Genomic DNA, 19,595 nt, shown 5'->3' with positions numbered 1-19,595 from the left:
TAACACATCTACAAAGTTGTTTAGGTTGTTTTGGGCGGTTGTAAAGCTCGCACAATTTCTACAGTTATTGTGCTTGTCTTTTTCTTCTTCTACTTATTTGTTCCCATCCTGTTCCTCTTCTTCTTCTCTGGTTCATTTCTTTTGCTGGTCACATGTCAGATATTCTGCTCAGCACTGCCCCTGTGATTTCTGGTGGTATTTCTTTGTTTTCTGCTTCAAGCGACAGAAAGCAAAGCTCCCTGATATATTGTAATGAAATGTATTTAACCAACATCTTGCTCAAGCTTTTGTTGAAAAGACTTTAAATGGAGAAGACATTGTTAAGTAGCATGGCTGACTAATTAAGTAATGAGTATGTTTTTTAAATTCTATTTCTTTGTCAGTCTTTAACTGTATTTTTACATTTTTTAATGAGGAGTAAATGCAGACGATGGAAAATGTATACCCTAATGAAGTACAAACTAAATATTAGGCATTATCCACATCAATGCCTTAAAATCTGTCAGAGGCTGAATGTGTCTCACCTTCATGCAAAGGTCATAAACTACCTTTTTTTCCTGCTTTTAAACTCTCCCCATCATGAAACTGAGCAAGAGGAATTGCTGAATTGTATTTAAACTTCACACAGCCTGTTTCCTCAAAGCTGATCTTATAGAGGCTGATGATAGGATACCTTTACGATCCTCACAGATCCAGAGTGCCTTCAGGATCTCTGACAATCTTCAGGATTTATCAAACTTCCAGGACAGAAGTATAGATATCTGAAAGCCAGGTTAAGTCTGCTCCTCCCTCTTCTGGAGACAGAGATGTTTGCCATATCCCAGTCTTCCAGCCTGTTGCAGGAGAGATCTTGTTGTATCCAGCAGTCTCACAATGTGATGACAGAGGAGACTGAGCCGTCAGTCTTCTGAAGGCCATCGTTCTGGCCATGATGTCAATAAAGACCTTGGCCTCCCTCTGTGACTGATAAGAAGGGGATAGATTTGCCTGACCAGTCCCTTCTGCTTCAAATGGAAAAAAAAGAAAAGAAAAAAGAAACAAGATCATGTGATGTACCCTCTCATTTGTGTCCGTGGATGGAGGGAGAGGTATAAGTTTGTGCCACTAGCTTATTGGTAACCAGGACACATTCTTTATAATTTAGCTGGGTATTTTGAATGTAAAAACCTTCAGTGCTGAAACCAAAGACCCCTTCATTCCACACATCATGTTCCCAGGCAATAACACGCCTAGTTAACCTTTTCACATGATATTTCCATATATACATTCAAAGACTCTATCAGGGCCTCAACATCAGCTTGTTCTCTTAAAAACGCAGTGACATCATCAGCATAGACACTGACCACCAAAAGAAGATTTTCACCCATCCCAAGTAAATGAATCCTACCCAGCCTGTCACACAGCCTACATAGCAAGGGTTCAATAGCTCACTGTCCAGTTACCATGAAGTAGGACAGCCCTGCCTTATTCCTCTACTCGCTGGTCTACTGAGACCACCTCCTACCTACAGAAAACACTCTATCACTTACCAACCACTTCATCCAGGAAGTAAATCCATCACCAGAACCAAACATTAACAGAAAATCCACAATTATTTCGTCATCTGCAAAAGTCAACAGGGACATGTGCGGGGGGGGGGGGGGGGGGGGGTAATACTTCCCATATAATCACCAATTCCACCAACCACCAGGGCCATTTCTAACATTTTGTTTACACCCTACACAATTGGCATCTTTATCCGAGCTGTGCTTGGAAATTAAGTTGCTTGACTTGTCATGTCAAGGTCTGCATGGTGGTGTGGTGGTTAGCAGAGCTGCCTTATAACAAGAAGGCTGCTGGTTCGAACAGGGGCCTTTCTGTGTGGAGTTAGCATGTTCTCCTTGTGTGTGCGTGGGTTCTCTTCATGTACTCTGGCTTCCTCCCACCGTCTAAAGACATGCATGTTAGGTTAATTCGTTGCTCTAAATTCTCCCTAGGTGTGACAGTGAATGGTTGGTTGTTGCTCTGTGTTGGCCCTGCGATGGACTGGCGATCTGTCCAGGGTGTTCCTGCCTCTCACCTGCTAAATGCTGAGATAGCCAAATAACTACATATTAGTCAATATACATTCATTTTTACATTTAAGACCTGCAACACCTTCCAAAAAAGTTGGGACAATCATGATTTAATACAAAAGCATTATCCATGACAGTCTACGTCCTCGAGGAGCTCTGGGTTGTTAATAAGTTTATGAAAAAAAAATCATTGAACACTTTTTATAAAACAATGTTACTCAGAGGAAGATCAAAAGGGATCTGCTTAAATTTCATGCAGAAAATCATTGAACCATTCAAGCAATCTGGAGGAATTTCAGTGTGTAAAGGATGAGGGAACAAGTCTAACATGGACATGCAGGATCTCTGATCTCTATTGATGGGACATACCGTGCTGAGGCTTCAACACATGTCTAGAAATTGAGAAAGTGTTTACAGCTTGTTCCGACACTCATATTGTTTATGGTGAGCGATGTCATCAGTGGCATTTGAAGCATGTAGTGGTTCAGAAAGTGGTTCGAATTTTGCTGCAATGTATTGACAGAGATAAAGCCCAACGAATCCCCTCCTAATTCAAGAGTAATGTTGGAGTGTTGAGAGTTTGAGTGACATATTGGTGAGTTTAGCTTGTTTTTAGTCTTGTTTAAATGGAGCTCTTAAACAAGCAAAAAAAAAAAAGAAGTTTTGACTAAATATTCAAAAAACTTTGTGGCACAACTCCTACAACGAAGGAAAGTTGAGATTATGATCCAGCTAAATATATTTGCATGTTCCTTAATAAAATATAATAATAACTGTCTTAGCTATATTGACTTGGTTAAGTACTCACTTTTGTTCGGGCAAAATTCGTTTACTGGAAAGTTGTTGAATGTCAGGATGACTCCCAGTGTCCAGTTGAGGTCGTCTCGGTCTCTGCTCAGCTGCTCGGTCTGATTCTGCAGTCTTCTCTTTTCCATCATTAACTGCTCAGTCTGATTCTCAAACATTTTCATCTTCACTGTGACCTGCTCAGTCAGATTTTCTAAGACTCTCTTTTCCATCGTTAGTTGCTCAGTCTGATTCAACAATATTCTCTTTTCCATCGTTAGCTGCTCAGTCTGATTCAACAATATTCTCTTTTCCATCGTTAGCTGCTCAGTCTGATTCAACAATATTCTCTTTTCCAACATTAGCTGCTCAGTCTGATTCAACAATATTCTCTTTTCCATCGTTAGCTGCTCAGTCTGATTCAACAATATTCTCTTTTCCATCATTAGCTGCTCAGTCCGGTTCTCAAACATTTTCATCTTCACTGTGACCTGCTCAGTCAGATTTTCTAAGACTCTCTTTTCCATCGTTAGCTGCTCAGTCTGATTCAACAATATTCTCTTTTCCATCGTTAGCTGCTCAGTCTGATTCAACAATATTCTCTTTTCCATCATTAGCTGCTCAGTCTGGTTCTCAAACATTTTCATCTTCACTGTGACCTGCTCAGTCAGATTTTCTAAGACTCTCTTTTCCATCATTAGCTGCTCATTTTGTCCTTTGAGGTTGCTGAGGTTTGCTTCCAGTTTGTTCGTTACTGTGGTGACTAGGAAGGAAAAGAGACAGCACATTAGTCAACTAGTCCATCAAACAAAAAGTCAAATATCACTTTACTATTAATTGTCGTCCACTGGCTATTTGTGGTTGCTTTAATTCAGTGCAAGTCCAATAACACCTTTTAAATGCACCAGCTGATGGATCCTTGGGAAAGGTTTATCTCTCTATTGCTTTATGATCCATCTATCCATTTGTAGTAGGACACAAGTGTGTTACGTGTGTTATTGATTGTGTTAATTGACTCATTGGCTAGTAGGTGTGCTCTCAATTATTGTTGATTCCTCACAGGTTTGTTTGTCATGTGATCACGCTATGTGCTACACTATTTAAGTTGTACCTGCACCAATAAACAAGTGATTGTGATTGTTCTCACTGAATCTAGACTGCAGGCATGTTTCATTGTTCCCTTAGTTGATGGAAGCTAAGCTCTGCTTAACAGGTTATGGGCCCAGGTCATTAATAGGGTAGGAGTAGCCACCACAAGGCAGTTTGTTTGGAGTGCCAGCACCATGAGCGAGCGGACAAGTTCACGATGGTCTCGTCTTGTGTTCGACGGAGAGGAAAAGAACTATGAACTGTGGGAGACAAAGTTCTTGGGGCATATGCGGCTGCAGAAACTGAAAGATATAATTTTGAATGGGCCTGCTGAGGGTGCAGATGCAGAAACGCTGGCTGAGGACGCAGCAAAGAATGCTGAAGCATACGCCGAATTGATCCAGTTCCTTGATGACAAAAGTTTGTCTCTGGTTATGAGAGAGGCTGCAGATGATGGCCGTGGAGCACTCAAGATTTTGCGGGACTACTATGCTGGCAAGGGTAAGCCCCGTATTGTGAGTCTCTACACAGAACTGACTTCACTGCAAAAACAGAACAGTGAGAGTGTGACTGAATATGTCATACGTGCTGAGAACTCAATCACAGCACTGAGGAATGCTGGGGAAGTTTTGAGTGATGGACTATTAGTTGCGATGGCTTTGAAGGGTCTGCCAGAATCTTTCAAACCTTTTTCCATTTTTGTCACTCAAATGGACGAGACCCTCTCTTTTGCTGACTTTAAGACCAAGTTGAGGAGTTATGAGAACACTGAAGGCATGCGCACAGCTGTGATTGAAGACAATGTGATGGGAGCCCGGGTGCACCCAAGAAGGGCCGGTGCCCCAGCAGATGCAAGAGGGCGGGGCACTGAGAGTGGTGACATAGAATGTTTCCGGTGTGGCCAGAGAGGACACAAGGCAAGACAGTGCCAGCGTGGTCAACAGTGGAACAGCCAAGGCAAAAGTACCATGCGGCGAGGAGGACGGAAACAGCAGACACAGGACAAGGTACGCGGGGTGTTTGAAGGAACGGACAACACTTTCGCCTTCAAGCTAGTGACCAGTGATCGTCACCCAGGGAGCAGTGTCACCAGAAAGGGGCTGATGGTGGACACTGGAGCAACATCACATATCATCACCGATCTGGCCAAGTTCAAGAGCTTTGATGATCAATTCCAGCCTGAGACACACTGCGTGGAGCTGGCTGATGGCACGAGGTGTAAGGGGGTTGCAGAGCGCAGAGGAGAAGCAGAGGTGGGTCTGGTCGACAGCAGGGGACGGCATCTCAGTGCCACACTGAAGCAGGCGCTGTACATTCCCTCATATCCTCAAGACATCTTCTCTGTGAGAGCTGCAACTTCCAGCGGGGCAACAGTCGTCTTCAAGGAGGGTGAAGATGTCCTACAGTACAAAGACGGTACAAGTTTTCATATACATGAACATAATAGACTGTTTTATTTGCCTACTGTGCCAGTGAACAATGACTGTGATGATCAATGTATGAGTTGTTATGATATTCAGAAGTGGCATGAGATTCTGGGACATTGCAATTTTGATGATGTTCAGAAGTTAGAGAATGTTGTGGATGGCATGTCAATTAAAGGTAAAGCATCCAAGTACATCCAATGTGAAGTGTGTGTTCAAGGCAAGTTCACTCAGAGCAGGAACAGGAGACCTGATGTGAGGGCCAAGTCAGCTTTAGAGTTGGTACATACTGACTTGGCAGGTCCCATTGACCCACAGTCCAGAGAGGGGTATAGGTATGCACTTTCCTTTACCGATGACTACTCAAGTGCAGTGTTTGTTTACTTTTTGAAACACAAAAATGACACAGTGGAGGCCACAGAGAGATTCCTAGCTGACACAGCCCCATATGGAAAAGTTACATGTATCAGGTCTGACAATGGTACTGAGTTTACTGGGAAGGGTTATCAAACATTACTTCGTAGGAACAGAATCAGACATGAGACGTCAGCACCATACTCACCACATCAGAATGGCACCGCTGAGCGCAACTGGAGAACACTTTTTGACATGGCTAGATGTATGCTTCTAGAAAGTCAGTTACCTAAGGAGCTATGGCCATATGCAGTCCAAACAGCAGCAGTGGTGAGGAACAGATGTTTTAACAACCGCACCAGACAGACGCCTTATTTTATGTTGACAGGAAGGAAACCTAATGTGTCCAGGATGCAGACATTTGGTACTGTGTGTTACGCTTATCAACAGGATAGGATGAAGCTAGATTCGAGGTCAGACAAAGGCATTTTTGTAGGCTATGACAAGAACAGTCCAGCTTATCTGGTCTACTATCCTGGCAGTCGGAATGTGAGGAAACACAGACAGGTGAGATTCATGTCCAAAGTTGAGGGACAGGAGACTAATGATATATCTGATGATGATGATGTTGATGTGCAGTGTAGCTCAACCAGACCTGAACCTGACAGACCTAAGCAGTGTGACATCCCAGAGACTCGGCCAGGCCCAAGCCAGACAAGTCCACAGCTAGCTGAGATCAAGTCAGAATCACATTCTCCAAGGAGATACCCAGGTAGAGAAAGAAGGAGGCCAGACTTCTATGGGGTGGAGAGTGATCAGGTGCAGATTAACATTGATTATTGCTACAAGATGGTTTCCAATATACCTCAGACTTTCAGAGAAGCCATAACATCATCCAATTCAAGACAGTGGATAGAGGCAATGGATGAGGAGATGACATCACTGAGGGACAACAAGACATTTACACTGACCACACTACCTGAGGGCAAGAAAGCAGTGGGGGGTAAATGGGTGTATGTTATCAAAAGTAATGCTGATGGATCGGATAAGTATAAGGCACGCTATGTAGCTAAGGGAAATTCCAGATGAAAGATTTGGGCAGACTTAAGAATTTTTTAGGGATCACGTTTGATCAGTATGATGGAGGTGTGACTATGTCACAGCAGAGTTATGTGGATAAACTGCTGGTAAGGTTTGACATGAAAGATTGTAAACCCAGGTCGACACCTTGTGAACCGAAGTTGGATTACACTGACAGTGATGAGAAGTTAAGTGACCCCAGGAATTACAGAGAGGCAGTGGGTAGTCTAATTTACCTGACTTCATGCACTAGACCTGATCTGAGTTATGTTGTAAGTAAACTGTCACAGTATTTCAGTGAGCCATCAGAAGAGCAGTGGACAACTGTGAAGCATGTACTGAAATATCTGAAAGAAACAAATGACAAGATGCTCTGTTACAGGAAATGTGATAGAGGATTAAGACTGGTGGCTTACAGCGATGCAGATTGGGCAGGTGATACTAGTGACCGCCGTAGCACATCTGGCTATTGTGTTAGCCTATGTAAGAGGGGACCTCTGATTTCCTGGAAGACCAAAAAGCAGCCAACGGTAGCTTTGTCAACATGTGAGGCTGAGTATATTGCACTGGCTGCAACCACACAAGAGTGTTTGTACTTGACTCAAATGCTACAACATCTTGATGATTATCAGTATGGTGTTCCTATTATCTTTGAAGACAACCAGGGTACAATTGCACTGGCAAAGAATCCTGTTAACAGACAAAGATGTAAGCATATTGATATCAAATATCATTTTGTAAGATCGACTGTAAACAATGGTGAAGTGTCTTTGGAGTATCGCCCAACAGATCAGATGGTAGCAGACCTGATGACTAAACCAGCTACAAAACAGAAGCTACTTACCTTTTCCACATTCCTGTTTGGGTTGTAGCCGAGAGGCAATGCAGTTGATTTTCATGATGTTCCTATGTTTTTTTTTGTTTGTTTTATAATGCATGTGAATAATATGTGAGCAAGTGGGGGTGTTAATTGACTCATTGGCTAGTAGGTGTGCTCTCAATTATTGTTGATTCCTCACAGGTTTGTTTGTCATGTGATCATGCTATGTGCTACACTATTTAAGTTGTACCTGCACCAATAAACAAGTGATTGTGATTGTTCTCACTGAATCTAGACTGCAGGCATGTTTCATTGTTCCCTTAGTTGATGGAAGCTAAGCTCTGCTTAACAGATTGCCATACGTGTTGGTCGGCCAATTACTGGGGGGAACGATCATATAAAAGGTAAGCAGGGCGTGCAGGCTGCCTCTTGCTTGTTGGTGGTTGGGCTTATGTGTTGGTGGTGCCCCCTCTGTGTGTCGTGTGGATTTAAGTTGGTTTAGTTTGTTTAACCTCACTTGTGGTGTTCCTGGGACCCCCTTTTTGTTTTGTCTGGACCCTCCCCAACTAAGTAGGTCTCAGCCCTGATTTATTCCCTTGGTTTTATTGCTTATTTTAATTGATATTTTTTTGTTTATTGAACGCCACACATTCATTTTCTAACCACTTATTTGGAGTTGGGCAGCAGCCTAAGCAGACAAACCCGGACTATGTTCACTCCGGCAACTTATTTGATATCCCTTTGGGGAATCCCAAGCATTCCCAGGCTAGTGGAGAGACATTTAGGCCTTGGTTCCACCAACGGGCGCAGGTCGGGACGAGACGGTTAGGGTGTGGATATGATTTGTAAACTGTAATCTTGTTGGGTTCCCAAAGCCAACCGTAACCTTATCTGAAAGGCAGAGTGTCAGGTGGATAGTAATTAAAGCCTTAGCTACGTAATAGCCTGACGCCATCACAGCACAACCACTTCCTTAAAGTATAACCAAAACACGACTCAGAAACAAAGGAGGAGAATGCCAGTCATTCACTACTTTATGTTCTTTCATCTTGGCGGTGCTTCGTAACAACATTTCATGCCAGGTCGCAAGGGATGTGACTTTTTCTTTTCAACTAATCAGTCATGTCAAGCTCCACCCTTTGGGGTCAAATCAGTTGGATTTGTACCCCATCCGAAGGGTCCCAAAAATGTAGGATGGGTTGGGTCAGTTTTTGCATTTGGAATTATAATTATAGTCATGCGTCTACTCGCTCCACCCCACACCCGTTGATGGAAACTGGCTTATAGTCTCTCCAGTATGTCCTGGGTCTTCCCTGGAGCCTCCTCAGGAACGGATGGCATCCAGGAGTAACCCTGGCCAGATGTTTGAGCCACCTCATCTGGCTACCCTCAGAGTGGAGGAGCAGCGGTTCTACTCTGAGACCCTCTAGAATGGCCAAACTTCTCACCCAAGGGAGAGCTCAGCCACCCGGGGGAGGAATCTCATTTTGGTCGCTTGTATTTGCAAACTTGTTCTTTTGGCCACTACCCACAGCTGCTGATCATAGGTGAGAGTAGGAATGTAGTGTGACCGGCTGCCTTTTGGCTCAGCTCCTTCTTCACCACAATAAACTGATGCAAAGTCCACATGGGGCGGCAGGGCTCAGTAACATAGAGCGGTCGTCTTGTAGCCTAAGGGTTGCCGGTTCGATCCTCGGCCAAGATGAATTCATGTCAAGGTGTCCTTGGGCAAGACACCGAACCCCTAATTGCTGCTGATGGGTTGTGGTTGAGCACCTTGCATGGCAGCTTCTGCCATCAGTGTGTGAATGTGTGTGTGAATGGGTGAATGTGATGTAAAGCGCTTTGGGTATCATTCCAGGTACAGTAAAGCGCTTTATAAATATGCACCTTTTACCATTTACATCACAGCCGACACTGCTCCAATATGCCTGTCGATCTCCATTCATCCCTCACTCATAAACAAGATCCCCACTTCCCGACCAAGAGAGGACACGCCAGCCTTTTCCGATTGAGGACCATGGTCTTGGATTTGGAGGTGCTGATTCTCATCTCAGCTAAGCACGCTTAACTTTAAATCACTCCAGTAAGAGTTGGACCAGATCATGGTCTTTCCCCGCCAGAAAGTTGACATTCCACGGCCCTAGAGTGAACTTTGGTAGCCGAGGATTGGACCAAGATCCCCACCTTCAGCCACCACTCAGCTCACATTGCACTTGACCCCTACGGCCTCTTTCACAGGTGGTTAGCCCATGGGGACTGATGTCACCTTTTTGAGCTGAGCTTGACTGGGACCCCATGTGCATAGGGCCTGGCCACCAAGTTGCCACGAGCCCCACCTACAGACCTGGCTCCAGAGGGGGCCCCAGGAACCCATATCTGGGCAAGGGAATCTTTGAACCAATGTTCTTTTTCTACATAGGGGTCTGCTGAGCTGCACTTTGTCTGGTCTGTCATCTAGGGACCTTTTGTTGACATTCCAAGGGCATGAGGTCTCTGACAACATAGCTCCTAATATCACTGGAAAATGTAAACCCCACTACCAAGATAAGGTGGCGGCTCTAGGAGAGGCTGCATTGTGATGTGGTGATAGAACTTGAAGAGGTTGATTGTGAGTAACTAGCACCATTCAAGTATGTAGAAGTTCATCTGAGCAGTGTACTGAATTTGTTAAGGAATATTTTTAATAATTATGAGAGACGTTAACAAAGTTATTTAATCCAAACCCATTACAGTGTTCTTCGATTTTATCTTCTGGTTAGAACATTCTCCCCACACTGAAACAACGATCATGTAAGCTGCTCTAATTGTTTATTATAGTTTAGTGCTTAAATAAAACTCACTGTAGACGATGAGGCCGATAATGCTCGCCAACAGGATGATGCAAAGTATCCCCAAACACATCGGCAAGAGATGAGTGCGAGAGTGAGAGTCTGCAACCGGTTCAATTTCTGCTTGGGGTGAAAAAAAGTGAATCTGAAATGACTAAACATTATGATAGTTTACTATTTTGGAATGTGTACAGACACCATATGTTATAAAACTGGGTACGTTTCTTCTTTTAAATGAACCTCTGAACCAGTTTGACATTTCCCCTCTGACCATGCAGGATATATTCATGTACAACAATTTACAGTTAACATTGTCACCAGAATAATTTACAGTATGTTACGCTATCAGAGTAAAACATTCATTAAGAAAATGGAAGCAAACAGACAAAATACCAGAAAATAATTCATAACTTGCAGCTCATATACACTCAACAGCCACTTTATCAGGTCCAACTGTTCAATTACATGTTAACACAAATATCTAATTAGCCAATCACAGTGGGATAGTGGCATGGATGCTGCTCTGAGTATTTCAGAAACTTAGGCTACAATACACACAGACTCTCCAACACTGGACAATAGAAGATGGAGAAACGTTGCTGGTCTGATGAGTCTCCATTTCAGCTCCACATTCAGATGCTAGGCTCAGAATTTGGTAGAAACATGATAAAAACACGGATCCATCCTGCCTTGGATCAACGCTTCAGGCTGCTGCTAGTGTAATGGTGTGGGGGATATATTCTTGTACCACTTTGGGCCCCTTAGTACCAACGTGGCCTGGTTTAACCAGCACAGCCTACCTGAGTATTGTTGCTGACCATGTCCATCCCTGTATGACCACAGTGTAGCATCTTCTGATGGCTATTATCAGCAGGATAATGCACCATGTCACGAAGCTCAGATCATCTCTAACTGCTTTTTAGAACATGACGATGAGTTCACTGGACTCCAACGGCCTCCTTAGTCCAGTAGAGCAGCTTTAGGATGTGGTGGAACGGGAGATTCTCATCATGGATGCAACCGACAAACCTGCAGCAACTGTGTGACGCTGTCATGTCAATATGGAGAAAACCTCTGAGGAAGGTTTCCAACACCTTGTTCAATCTAAAAAGTAAGGTAGTTCTGTAGTAAAAAGGGGGTCCAGCCTGGTACTAGAAGGTAGACCTGATTAACGGCTGGTGAGTGTACATGTACTAGAAACCCTCAAAATGCCAGAATGGTATTTTCAAACTTACCAAATTTACTTGATACAGTAGCTTCAGGCTCTTTTGCTTTGAACTCTGAAGTAGTAGTCGGGTCCTTGTTTTCCTCTGTGTGACAGAAATATTAACATCTGTTCAAATCATGTGATTTAAGCTTTTAACTGCACTATCAAATCCATAAATGCAAACATATCACAGCACATGATATAAAAGAAGCAGCAAATCCTAAGTTATAAATGTTCTGAGGCTGCAGAGAAAATGCAACTTTTACATTAAGTTTTCACACTAGTGCTTCATCCATGTGGATGCCCAGGTGTCTGTTAGAACAAGTGAATTGATGTGGTCATGGGTCACCACTGACCTACACAATCAAGGTCAAACGCCATCTCCACTATTTAAAATTTATAATATAAAATAGAAACTGTGGTAGTTTATATATATATACATATATATATATACATATATATATATATATATATATATATATATATATATATATATATTTGTGGTGTGTTTAGGCAGCCTAGACAACTGTTAATTCCACATTTTTAATCCTGTATTTTTCTCCCTTTTTTCTCCCTCTTCCTCTATCTCCCTGTCAGGTTCGGCACTGACATATAAATAAAGAAAAGATAATAAAAATATCAAGTGCAGCCATGTATATAACATGTCTCCCTTGGTAGAGCAAATCTGTCAAGCAAAATATGGCACACAGACCACCGTTCTGTATGTTAGGATGCTGGACAGGACAGGGTAAAGGAAAAAAAAAAACATATATATGTATATATATATATATATATACTCTGAAGATTTGATGGTGTAGACTTTGAGCAACAGAGTTAAATAAGTCCAAAAATGGCAGCATCTTTGGAAAATCTAACATGTTTGAATTTGTTTGTATAAACTGTGAACAGCACATTGAAGTATTTAAGACCTGCAACAAGCTCCAAAGAACAGAAGAGTGCAGTATATTTATTGTATGTTGTAGTAAAATGTTATTACTTACTTGGTTCAGTAGTCACAGGCTCTGCAAATTTTACCCCAGAATAAACTGTAACATCCTCTTTTTCCTCTGCATGATAGAAACAACAATGCATAACTGATAAGAAGCAGTTTGTAGACTGTTTTCTGTATTCTAATTCATATTAGCAAAATAAGCTATCAGTAAATTTCTGCAGAGCAACACCTACAGTCTCAGAAGAGTGAGGTTAGACTGTCTGTTTGCTCCATGTAGGAGACTGGAGTCATCAATGGTGATGATTTAAAGGGTGAAGTTGTACAGCTGTTTTGAATGTTGGCTTATTGTTGGGAACTAATATAAAGAGAGGCACCTGAAGAGGAGAAGTTAGCTGGGAGCTAACATGAGCTAGCAGTGTTAATGTTTTCCTTTGTATTCTCAATAAACAAAGCAATTTTAAAATAGCAATGTTTTCTCACAGTAATCAACTCTTAAATATGTCACTGGGACATCCCTAATTTTTACACTGCATTAACATTATCTGCATCTGCTGTTTTCTTACTCAGCTTTGACATGAAAAGGAAATACTTTAGGGCACTTTCCACAGCTGAAGGTCTGATACTCATCCTGCCATGAAATATTTATAAGCCTCTAATCTGACTTGTATGCTTTTAATTCTGCCCCTGTCGATTGTCTAGGTAGTTGTAAATGTCAAGGTAAGGTAAATCAGGTAATATCTCCATTAGTTGGATGTTTTGGAGTTTTTTTTAACCAGGAATTTGGAAAATCAGGCGGATTTTCAGCACCAACAAGTACATGTTTATTTCACCTCATAAGTGCTGAAGTGGTTTGGAAAGTGTTAAGTCTGCTAGCGCTATCCTTGATGAGAAACAGTGAATAGTCACTATAGCGGGAGCAGGGACCCAGCTAGCTTTTTACCACCCAATGTGGCGGTGGAAACGAACGGTGTGATGTCAGTGACAATGGTCCATATATCTATTTCTGCTAGTCCCTGCTAGTCACTGGCTAACTTAGCTTGTAGCTTGTAGGTACTTTTCATGCCATGGTGTTGTTGAGATGTAGAAAAGCTCATTTAGTACACTATATTGCCAAAAGTATTTACTCAAGCATCCAAATAATTGAAATCAGGCATTCCTATCACTTCCATGGCCACAGGTGTATGAATATTGAGAACCAAGGCATGCAGACTGTTTCTACAAACATTTGTGAAGGAATGGGTCGCTCCAGGAGCTCAATAAATTCCAGCGTGGTACTGTAATAGGATGCTACCTGCAACAAGTCTAGTCATGAAATTTCCTCTCTCCTAAATATTCCACATTCAACTTTCAGTGGTATCGTGACAAAGTGGAAGTGATTGGGAACGAAAGCAACTCAGCCATGAAGTGGTAAGGGTAGGGTTCTGGCCAGGAGAACAGTAATTATCTAGCTGCATTTGCCAAGTGTAAAGTTTAGTGGACGAGGGATTATGGTTTGGGCTTGGTTTCCAGGAGCTGGGCTTAGTTTCAGGCACTTAGTTTCAGTGAAAGGATCTCGGAACCAACTTTTTGGAACAGTTTGGGAATGGCCCTTTCCTGTTCCACCATGACTGTTCACTAGTGCACAAAGCAGGTCCATTAAGACATGGATGAGTTTGGTGTGGATGAACTTGACTGGCCTGCACAGAGGCCTGACCTGAGTTAGAGAAGAGGTTGAAGTTAGAAGCTGTTATAGCTGTAAAGAGTGGGCCAACGTCATATTGAACTCATTTGATTAAGAATTGGATGTCTATTAATCAGGAGTCAAGGCAGGTGAGCCTATACTTTCGACAATATAGTGTATAATCAAGTTGCATGAAAAGCAGGCAGCTTTTCATGTCACAGCAGCAGTGGCAGCAAGCATGAGGAACAAGACAGGAAGTGTGTTGCTTAACCAGATCACCCAGACTGAATGGATATGTTTGATATGTGGCATGTAGAATACAAGGCAGAGTAACTCCAGTTGGGTGCCTGATCTAGCTTGCGGGGTTTTCCTCAGTTAACCTATTTCAAGGCAAATGTTTGCATAAACTATTTTCTTTGTTGAAGCAAAATAAGGCAAATCTTCACTCTGATCATTAAAAAAAGGAAAAAAGAAATGTAACTAGATTTTAAACTTAACAAAACCCTACATAGCAGCCACAGACCACGACAGAAAATCTGAGACATGAGTTGGTAGATTTAATTTACCAGCTTTGCCAGCAATAAATAAAAAGTTAAGTAAGAATTAGAATTGTGCTCCAACAAAAAGGTATTCTTACCACTTCACCAAGAGATAAAAGTGATAAATGATGGGCAGTGGTGATAAAAGTCCTACAGCAGCTTCACCCAAAGTAAACACCTGATGATAAAATAGATCATTGACTGTTTGTTTTACACATTTTATTTAGCTTTTCTTTTTTTTCTTTTTTTACATTAGATGATCACTTTAATTGTAATAATAAGTTCTATATTTCATATAATCTAAACCTAAAAAAGGTCTAATTTGTGCCGCCCTTTTTCTGGTCAGTGCTCCTGCCTGGCCCCCCATCAGAACTTTTCTAGATCCACCCCTGCATAGCTGAAGTATAAATCCTTTTGTCAGCTACTGTGTTAGAGAAGATCCTGCCAAAAGCAATACTTTGGGGTAAAAATGTGACAGTGTGAACCATGAACCACTACTTTCCTCTTTCTCATCTAAACGATAAACTAGCGCAGGGATCACCAACTCCGGACCTCTTGAGCCAGTGTCCTGCAGGTTTTCAATACCTCCATACTGCAGCACACCTGACTCAAATAATGGGTCGTTAAGAGGCTGGTGTAGACCTTGACTATTGACTATTTCATTTGAACCAGGTGTGTTGCAGCAGGGATGCAGTGAAAACCTGCAGGACACTGGCTCAAGAGGTCCGGAGTTGGTGATACCTGAACTAGCGTAACAATAGCCGATCAGCTGATCACCAACAGCCATTGTTGCACAAACCGAGAAGACCCGAGATCCTGTAGAGCAAACACATTGGTGCAAAACGCAGCTGGACTGTTGCAAGTTTAAAAAATGTGGGAAAAGTGCAGGTGTGGAGTCCTCTGACTGGGAAAAGAATGTGTTAAAACAACCCCATTCTCCACTGAAGCGACGTTCGTGGGTTGCTCCATTAATGCTGTGTTTATTCTCAAGTCCGTTATATATATATATAAATTTAATTGCAGTTTCTTTAAAAGTAAAATGATCATGCAAATTACCAAAATTATTTAAAAAAAATCTGACTCAATTTTACTGCATTTTAATTTTTGTACTTTGTGTTTTGTAGGTTTTTATTACGTTTTAATCTGTTATTGTAAATTTTGTACTGTGAATGTTTTCCTGTAAATTCTTATAGTAGTTTTTTTCTACTCTTATATGTTAATATCTTTTTCTGCTTTAGCTTTCTAATGCTCTCTCTTTGGGGTGTGGCTGTGACCTTCCTCTGCCTGCTTCTGTCCAGGTGCATGGTTGCCCAGAGCTTGGGGCCCTCTTAGTCTGTCTCTGATTGTTGGAGGGGACCCGTTTGCATTTGCATGATCACTCAACACAACTCACCCCTTATGTTTAGTACACACACCTACATACACATATACACACACATACACACACACACACACACACACACATACTAGTTGCTGTTGTGTTCGTTGTTCATGTTCATGGTTTTCAGTCTGTGTTCTCTTAGAAGCCTTTAGGATGTTTACTGGTTCTTTCCAGGTGTAGCAGCTGTTTAGTTTCTGTTTAGCTTTGATTGCAGTTCTTGCGGTTTGTTTTCTATATTTTGTTCTTTTTCTATACTTTCTCTTCCTATTTCTCCTCTATCCACCTTTTCCTTTCTGCTGCTTCTATGGTCCAGTCCAGCAGTTATAAGCAAAAACATATTTTAAAATAATAAAAAAGAATAACATTTAAGATTAAAGGGGAGCCCTGTATCCAAAAGGCTCCTCTTAGTAGAGTAAATTTGTTCATCACAATACGACAGCCAGACCATCATTCTGCTGTCATGATGCTGGACAGGTTAAAAAAAAAAGACTCAAATGTTCCTGCATGTTTGTCAGACAAAGGAATTCAGGATTTGAAGATATCTGTGAATACGGCAATCTTAATAAAAAGTAGAGATGGGATTTATGGCTCTTTGAAGGGAGCGAGATCTTGAGGAGCCGTTCCTTTCAAAGAGCCATTCAAAAGACTGGCTTGTTCTCACAATATCTTACAAAATTTCACAATATATAAGAATGACAAACAATCTAAATTTGTACCTATATAAAATCTACTATACAAGATTTAAAAATTAAAGGAAAAATATAGATAAAAAAGAAGAAACCTGAGCAGTCTGTGCAAATTCTAGTCAATGTTTTAATGGGCTTGATGTGTGTGTGTATAAGTGTGTGCGTGTGAAAGATTTCATTGAGTGTTTTTATTCTTATGTTTTTAATCATGTAAAGAACTTTGTGTTGCCTATGGCATGAAAAGCGCTAAATAAAGTTTGATTTCATTTCATTTGATGAAGGCAGTGTAAAAAATTTGTATATACAAAGAATGACTCACAAATGAAAGGCTCACAGTTGTGAATCGGTTCCCATTGTTCATTTAAAAGAGTCGTTCAAAAGAATCTATTCGTTCATGAACGTCACATCTCTAATAAAAAGCAGGACTTAAGAACAAGTTTGTAAGAATTGTTGGTGAATGAGGCCCAATCATCTCGGCAACCACAGTGATACAAGCAAGCTTATTCCTCACTGAACATCAAGCTGCACACACCTACACCAGCTGGAAATAATGACGATCCAAGAAAAATGAATTTCTGTTTCTGGGACAATTGATTGTATTTTAATGTACAATAATTAGTAATAATAATAATAAAAGTACATGACACTGGATTAAAAACATGGATGAAATGCTTTAAACAACTCTACAAAGAAGCATTTCCTGAACCGATTGACTCCTGATTGAACACTGAAAAATCTAAGCTTGACTGATGGTCTAGTCTGGAGCAGATGATCTGCAATAAAGATTAAATCTCCAGTTTTGAGTGAAATTAAAGACAAGTAGGTTCAACTGGGATAACTGGAAAATCTCAGCTGAATCTGGTGTCTAAGTTTAGTAAAACAGCCAACTGGAAACAAACAGAACTAGCTCCATAACTTCACTAAACAGACCATTTAAAGACGTCTTAAAATCAAACATATTAAACGTGTTTAATATGAGGAAATCAGGACTTCTTTACCTTTTGAAGGTGACGCATTTTTGTTAAAAACCAGAGTTGAATAATGTATTTCTTCCTCCATCCTTAAAGATCATCTGCTGCTGTTGATGTTTCAGAGTTGAGAATGAGACCAACCTTCAACAGAAGCTGGTACGCATATTTAAAGCTGTTACTGTAGGAGGAATTCCAGTTGTAGTTCATGGAGAACCAACAGGTTCCTCTTAACATTTAAACAGAAATCAGAAAAACAATGCAGGAGACCTGAAGTTCATGTATGGAAATTGATCGTTATCATCTGTTTGTCAGATCTAGGAAGTCTGTCTCTGTTCCCACTATTGTGATACAAAGGTTGAAAGATTTGATCACAATAAAAACCTTCATCTGTCCTTTAATGTGTTAACACTCATCTGTTTTCTCAGTTGATGATTATAAAGTAAAAATTAACCATGTTGTCATGCCCTCACCTGGTCCAGCCAGGCACCACAGCCTCCACATCCAATTCCCTGATCATCCATACCAGTTCCTTATCATCTCACCCTGCCACATTCACTCCAGTCCTGCCCTTTAGCCAATCACTCCCCAGATCCCTGATCAGTCACACCTGTCTCCCATTGGCTCACCAGCCCTTGTATACCCCAGCACCACAGTCACTCCCTGTCGGACCTTGATGTTCTCACCAGCATGGACCAGTTCTCTCTCCCTTTCCGGCTCCCAGGTTTAAGGAAGCCCAATCAGCTCTCCCGCCGCCTGTCTGAGTAAGAGGATTCATTTGTGTGCAGTATCTGAAAAAAGTCCTGTTAACCTATCTTCTGTCTCTGAGGTCCATGCATGACACATATGTGCAACCACTAATATGAAAAACCGTCAGTATCTGTGACCACGTTGAGCAATGAGCTACAGCCGCAACAGTCCAAAATAACAAACAAAAGGCCTAATATTCACTAAGTTACTTGATAAATACCTATTCTCATTTATAAAGCCGTAGCACACTTCTAATTATAGACCTATAAAATACACACTAAACTTAATGAATTAATTATATTGAATCAATATAAGAGTACAAATCATATCCAGCTAGCTAACTAGCATGTATATGATGTTAGCCGAGCTAGCTAGCAGGACAAATAAACCTGTCAAAAACTCTGTTACATCTCCCCCTACTCCACATCAAGACCAAATGGCTGTTTTTGTCCTTTGTCTTTCTTTGTTTTCTTCTTACATTTTTCTACCCCACATGGATGAGTTCCTTTTGATGCCATGATGTCGCTTGCCATATCCTCTAATGGGGGAAAAAAAATATGGGTACCTGTCAATCACTCTGATCAAATCTGTCAGTCGATGTGTGTAAAAGCAGAGTCCAGTTGACTTAAATCACACTTTATCATTACTGTTTATAGGACTCGGTATCGTCACTAATTTACGTCGGCCATGAAGTGTAAAACACAACAAATAAAAAACACAACAACACATGAAAAACACAATTACATTAACAAACTGGAAGACGTTGGTACCAGTGTGCAACATGAGACATCACTAATTCAACGCCGTTGGAGCTGGTAGTTATTCTGCCAGAAGTTATTCTGCCTTTCACTCGGTCATGGCTTGGAGAGGAGGGAAGACACAAACTGGAAAAAAGCTGTTTGAACAATCGCCAAATTTTTGCAGCGGCTGTGGCAAGAGGCTTCACGAAATATCTGGTATCAGAGAGACTCCACAACCTTTGGGTAAGGTAATAAGCATGAAGAAATGTTTATG

At 41.4% G+C, this 19,595-nt stretch overlaps 1 protein-coding gene across 5 annotated transcripts in view; it reads right to left on the bottom strand.

The window, feature by feature from the left end:
• Positions 1-17,989, bottom strand: part of LOC121641946 (asialoglycoprotein receptor 1-like) — an 80,113-nt gene extending 62,124 nt beyond the window's left edge. For 2 of the 5 annotated variants that reach the window (XM_041988356.1, XM_041988355.1), the window contains exons 1-5: positions 17,862-17,989; positions 12,647-12,712; positions 11,674-11,748; positions 10,451-10,561; positions 2,863-3,603 (exon numbers count right to left, since the gene is read on the bottom strand). In XM_041988356.1, coding sequence (XP_041844290.1) covers positions 2,863-3,603; positions 10,451-10,561; positions 11,674-11,748; positions 12,647-12,712; positions 17,862-17,922 — 1,054 coding nt within the window. In that variant the 5' untranslated portion in view covers positions 17,923-17,989. The remainder of the gene's footprint in view (positions 1-2,862; positions 3,604-10,450; positions 10,562-11,673; positions 11,749-12,646; positions 12,713-17,861) is intronic. The other 3 variants (XM_041988357.1, XM_041988359.1, XM_041988358.1) reach the window with 3 other exon arrangements.
• Positions 17,990-19,595: the final 1,606 nt, after the last annotated feature.

This window comes from Melanotaenia boesemani, chromosome 6, assembly GCF_017639745.1.
Source record: "Melanotaenia boesemani isolate fMelBoe1 chromosome 6, fMelBoe1.pri, whole genome shotgun sequence".
Classification (NCBI taxonomy): domain Eukaryota; kingdom Metazoa; phylum Chordata; class Actinopteri; order Atheriniformes; family Melanotaeniidae; genus Melanotaenia; species Melanotaenia boesemani.
Note: the sequence above shows the minus strand (reverse complement) of the source record. Positions and strands in the feature narration are given on the sequence as shown.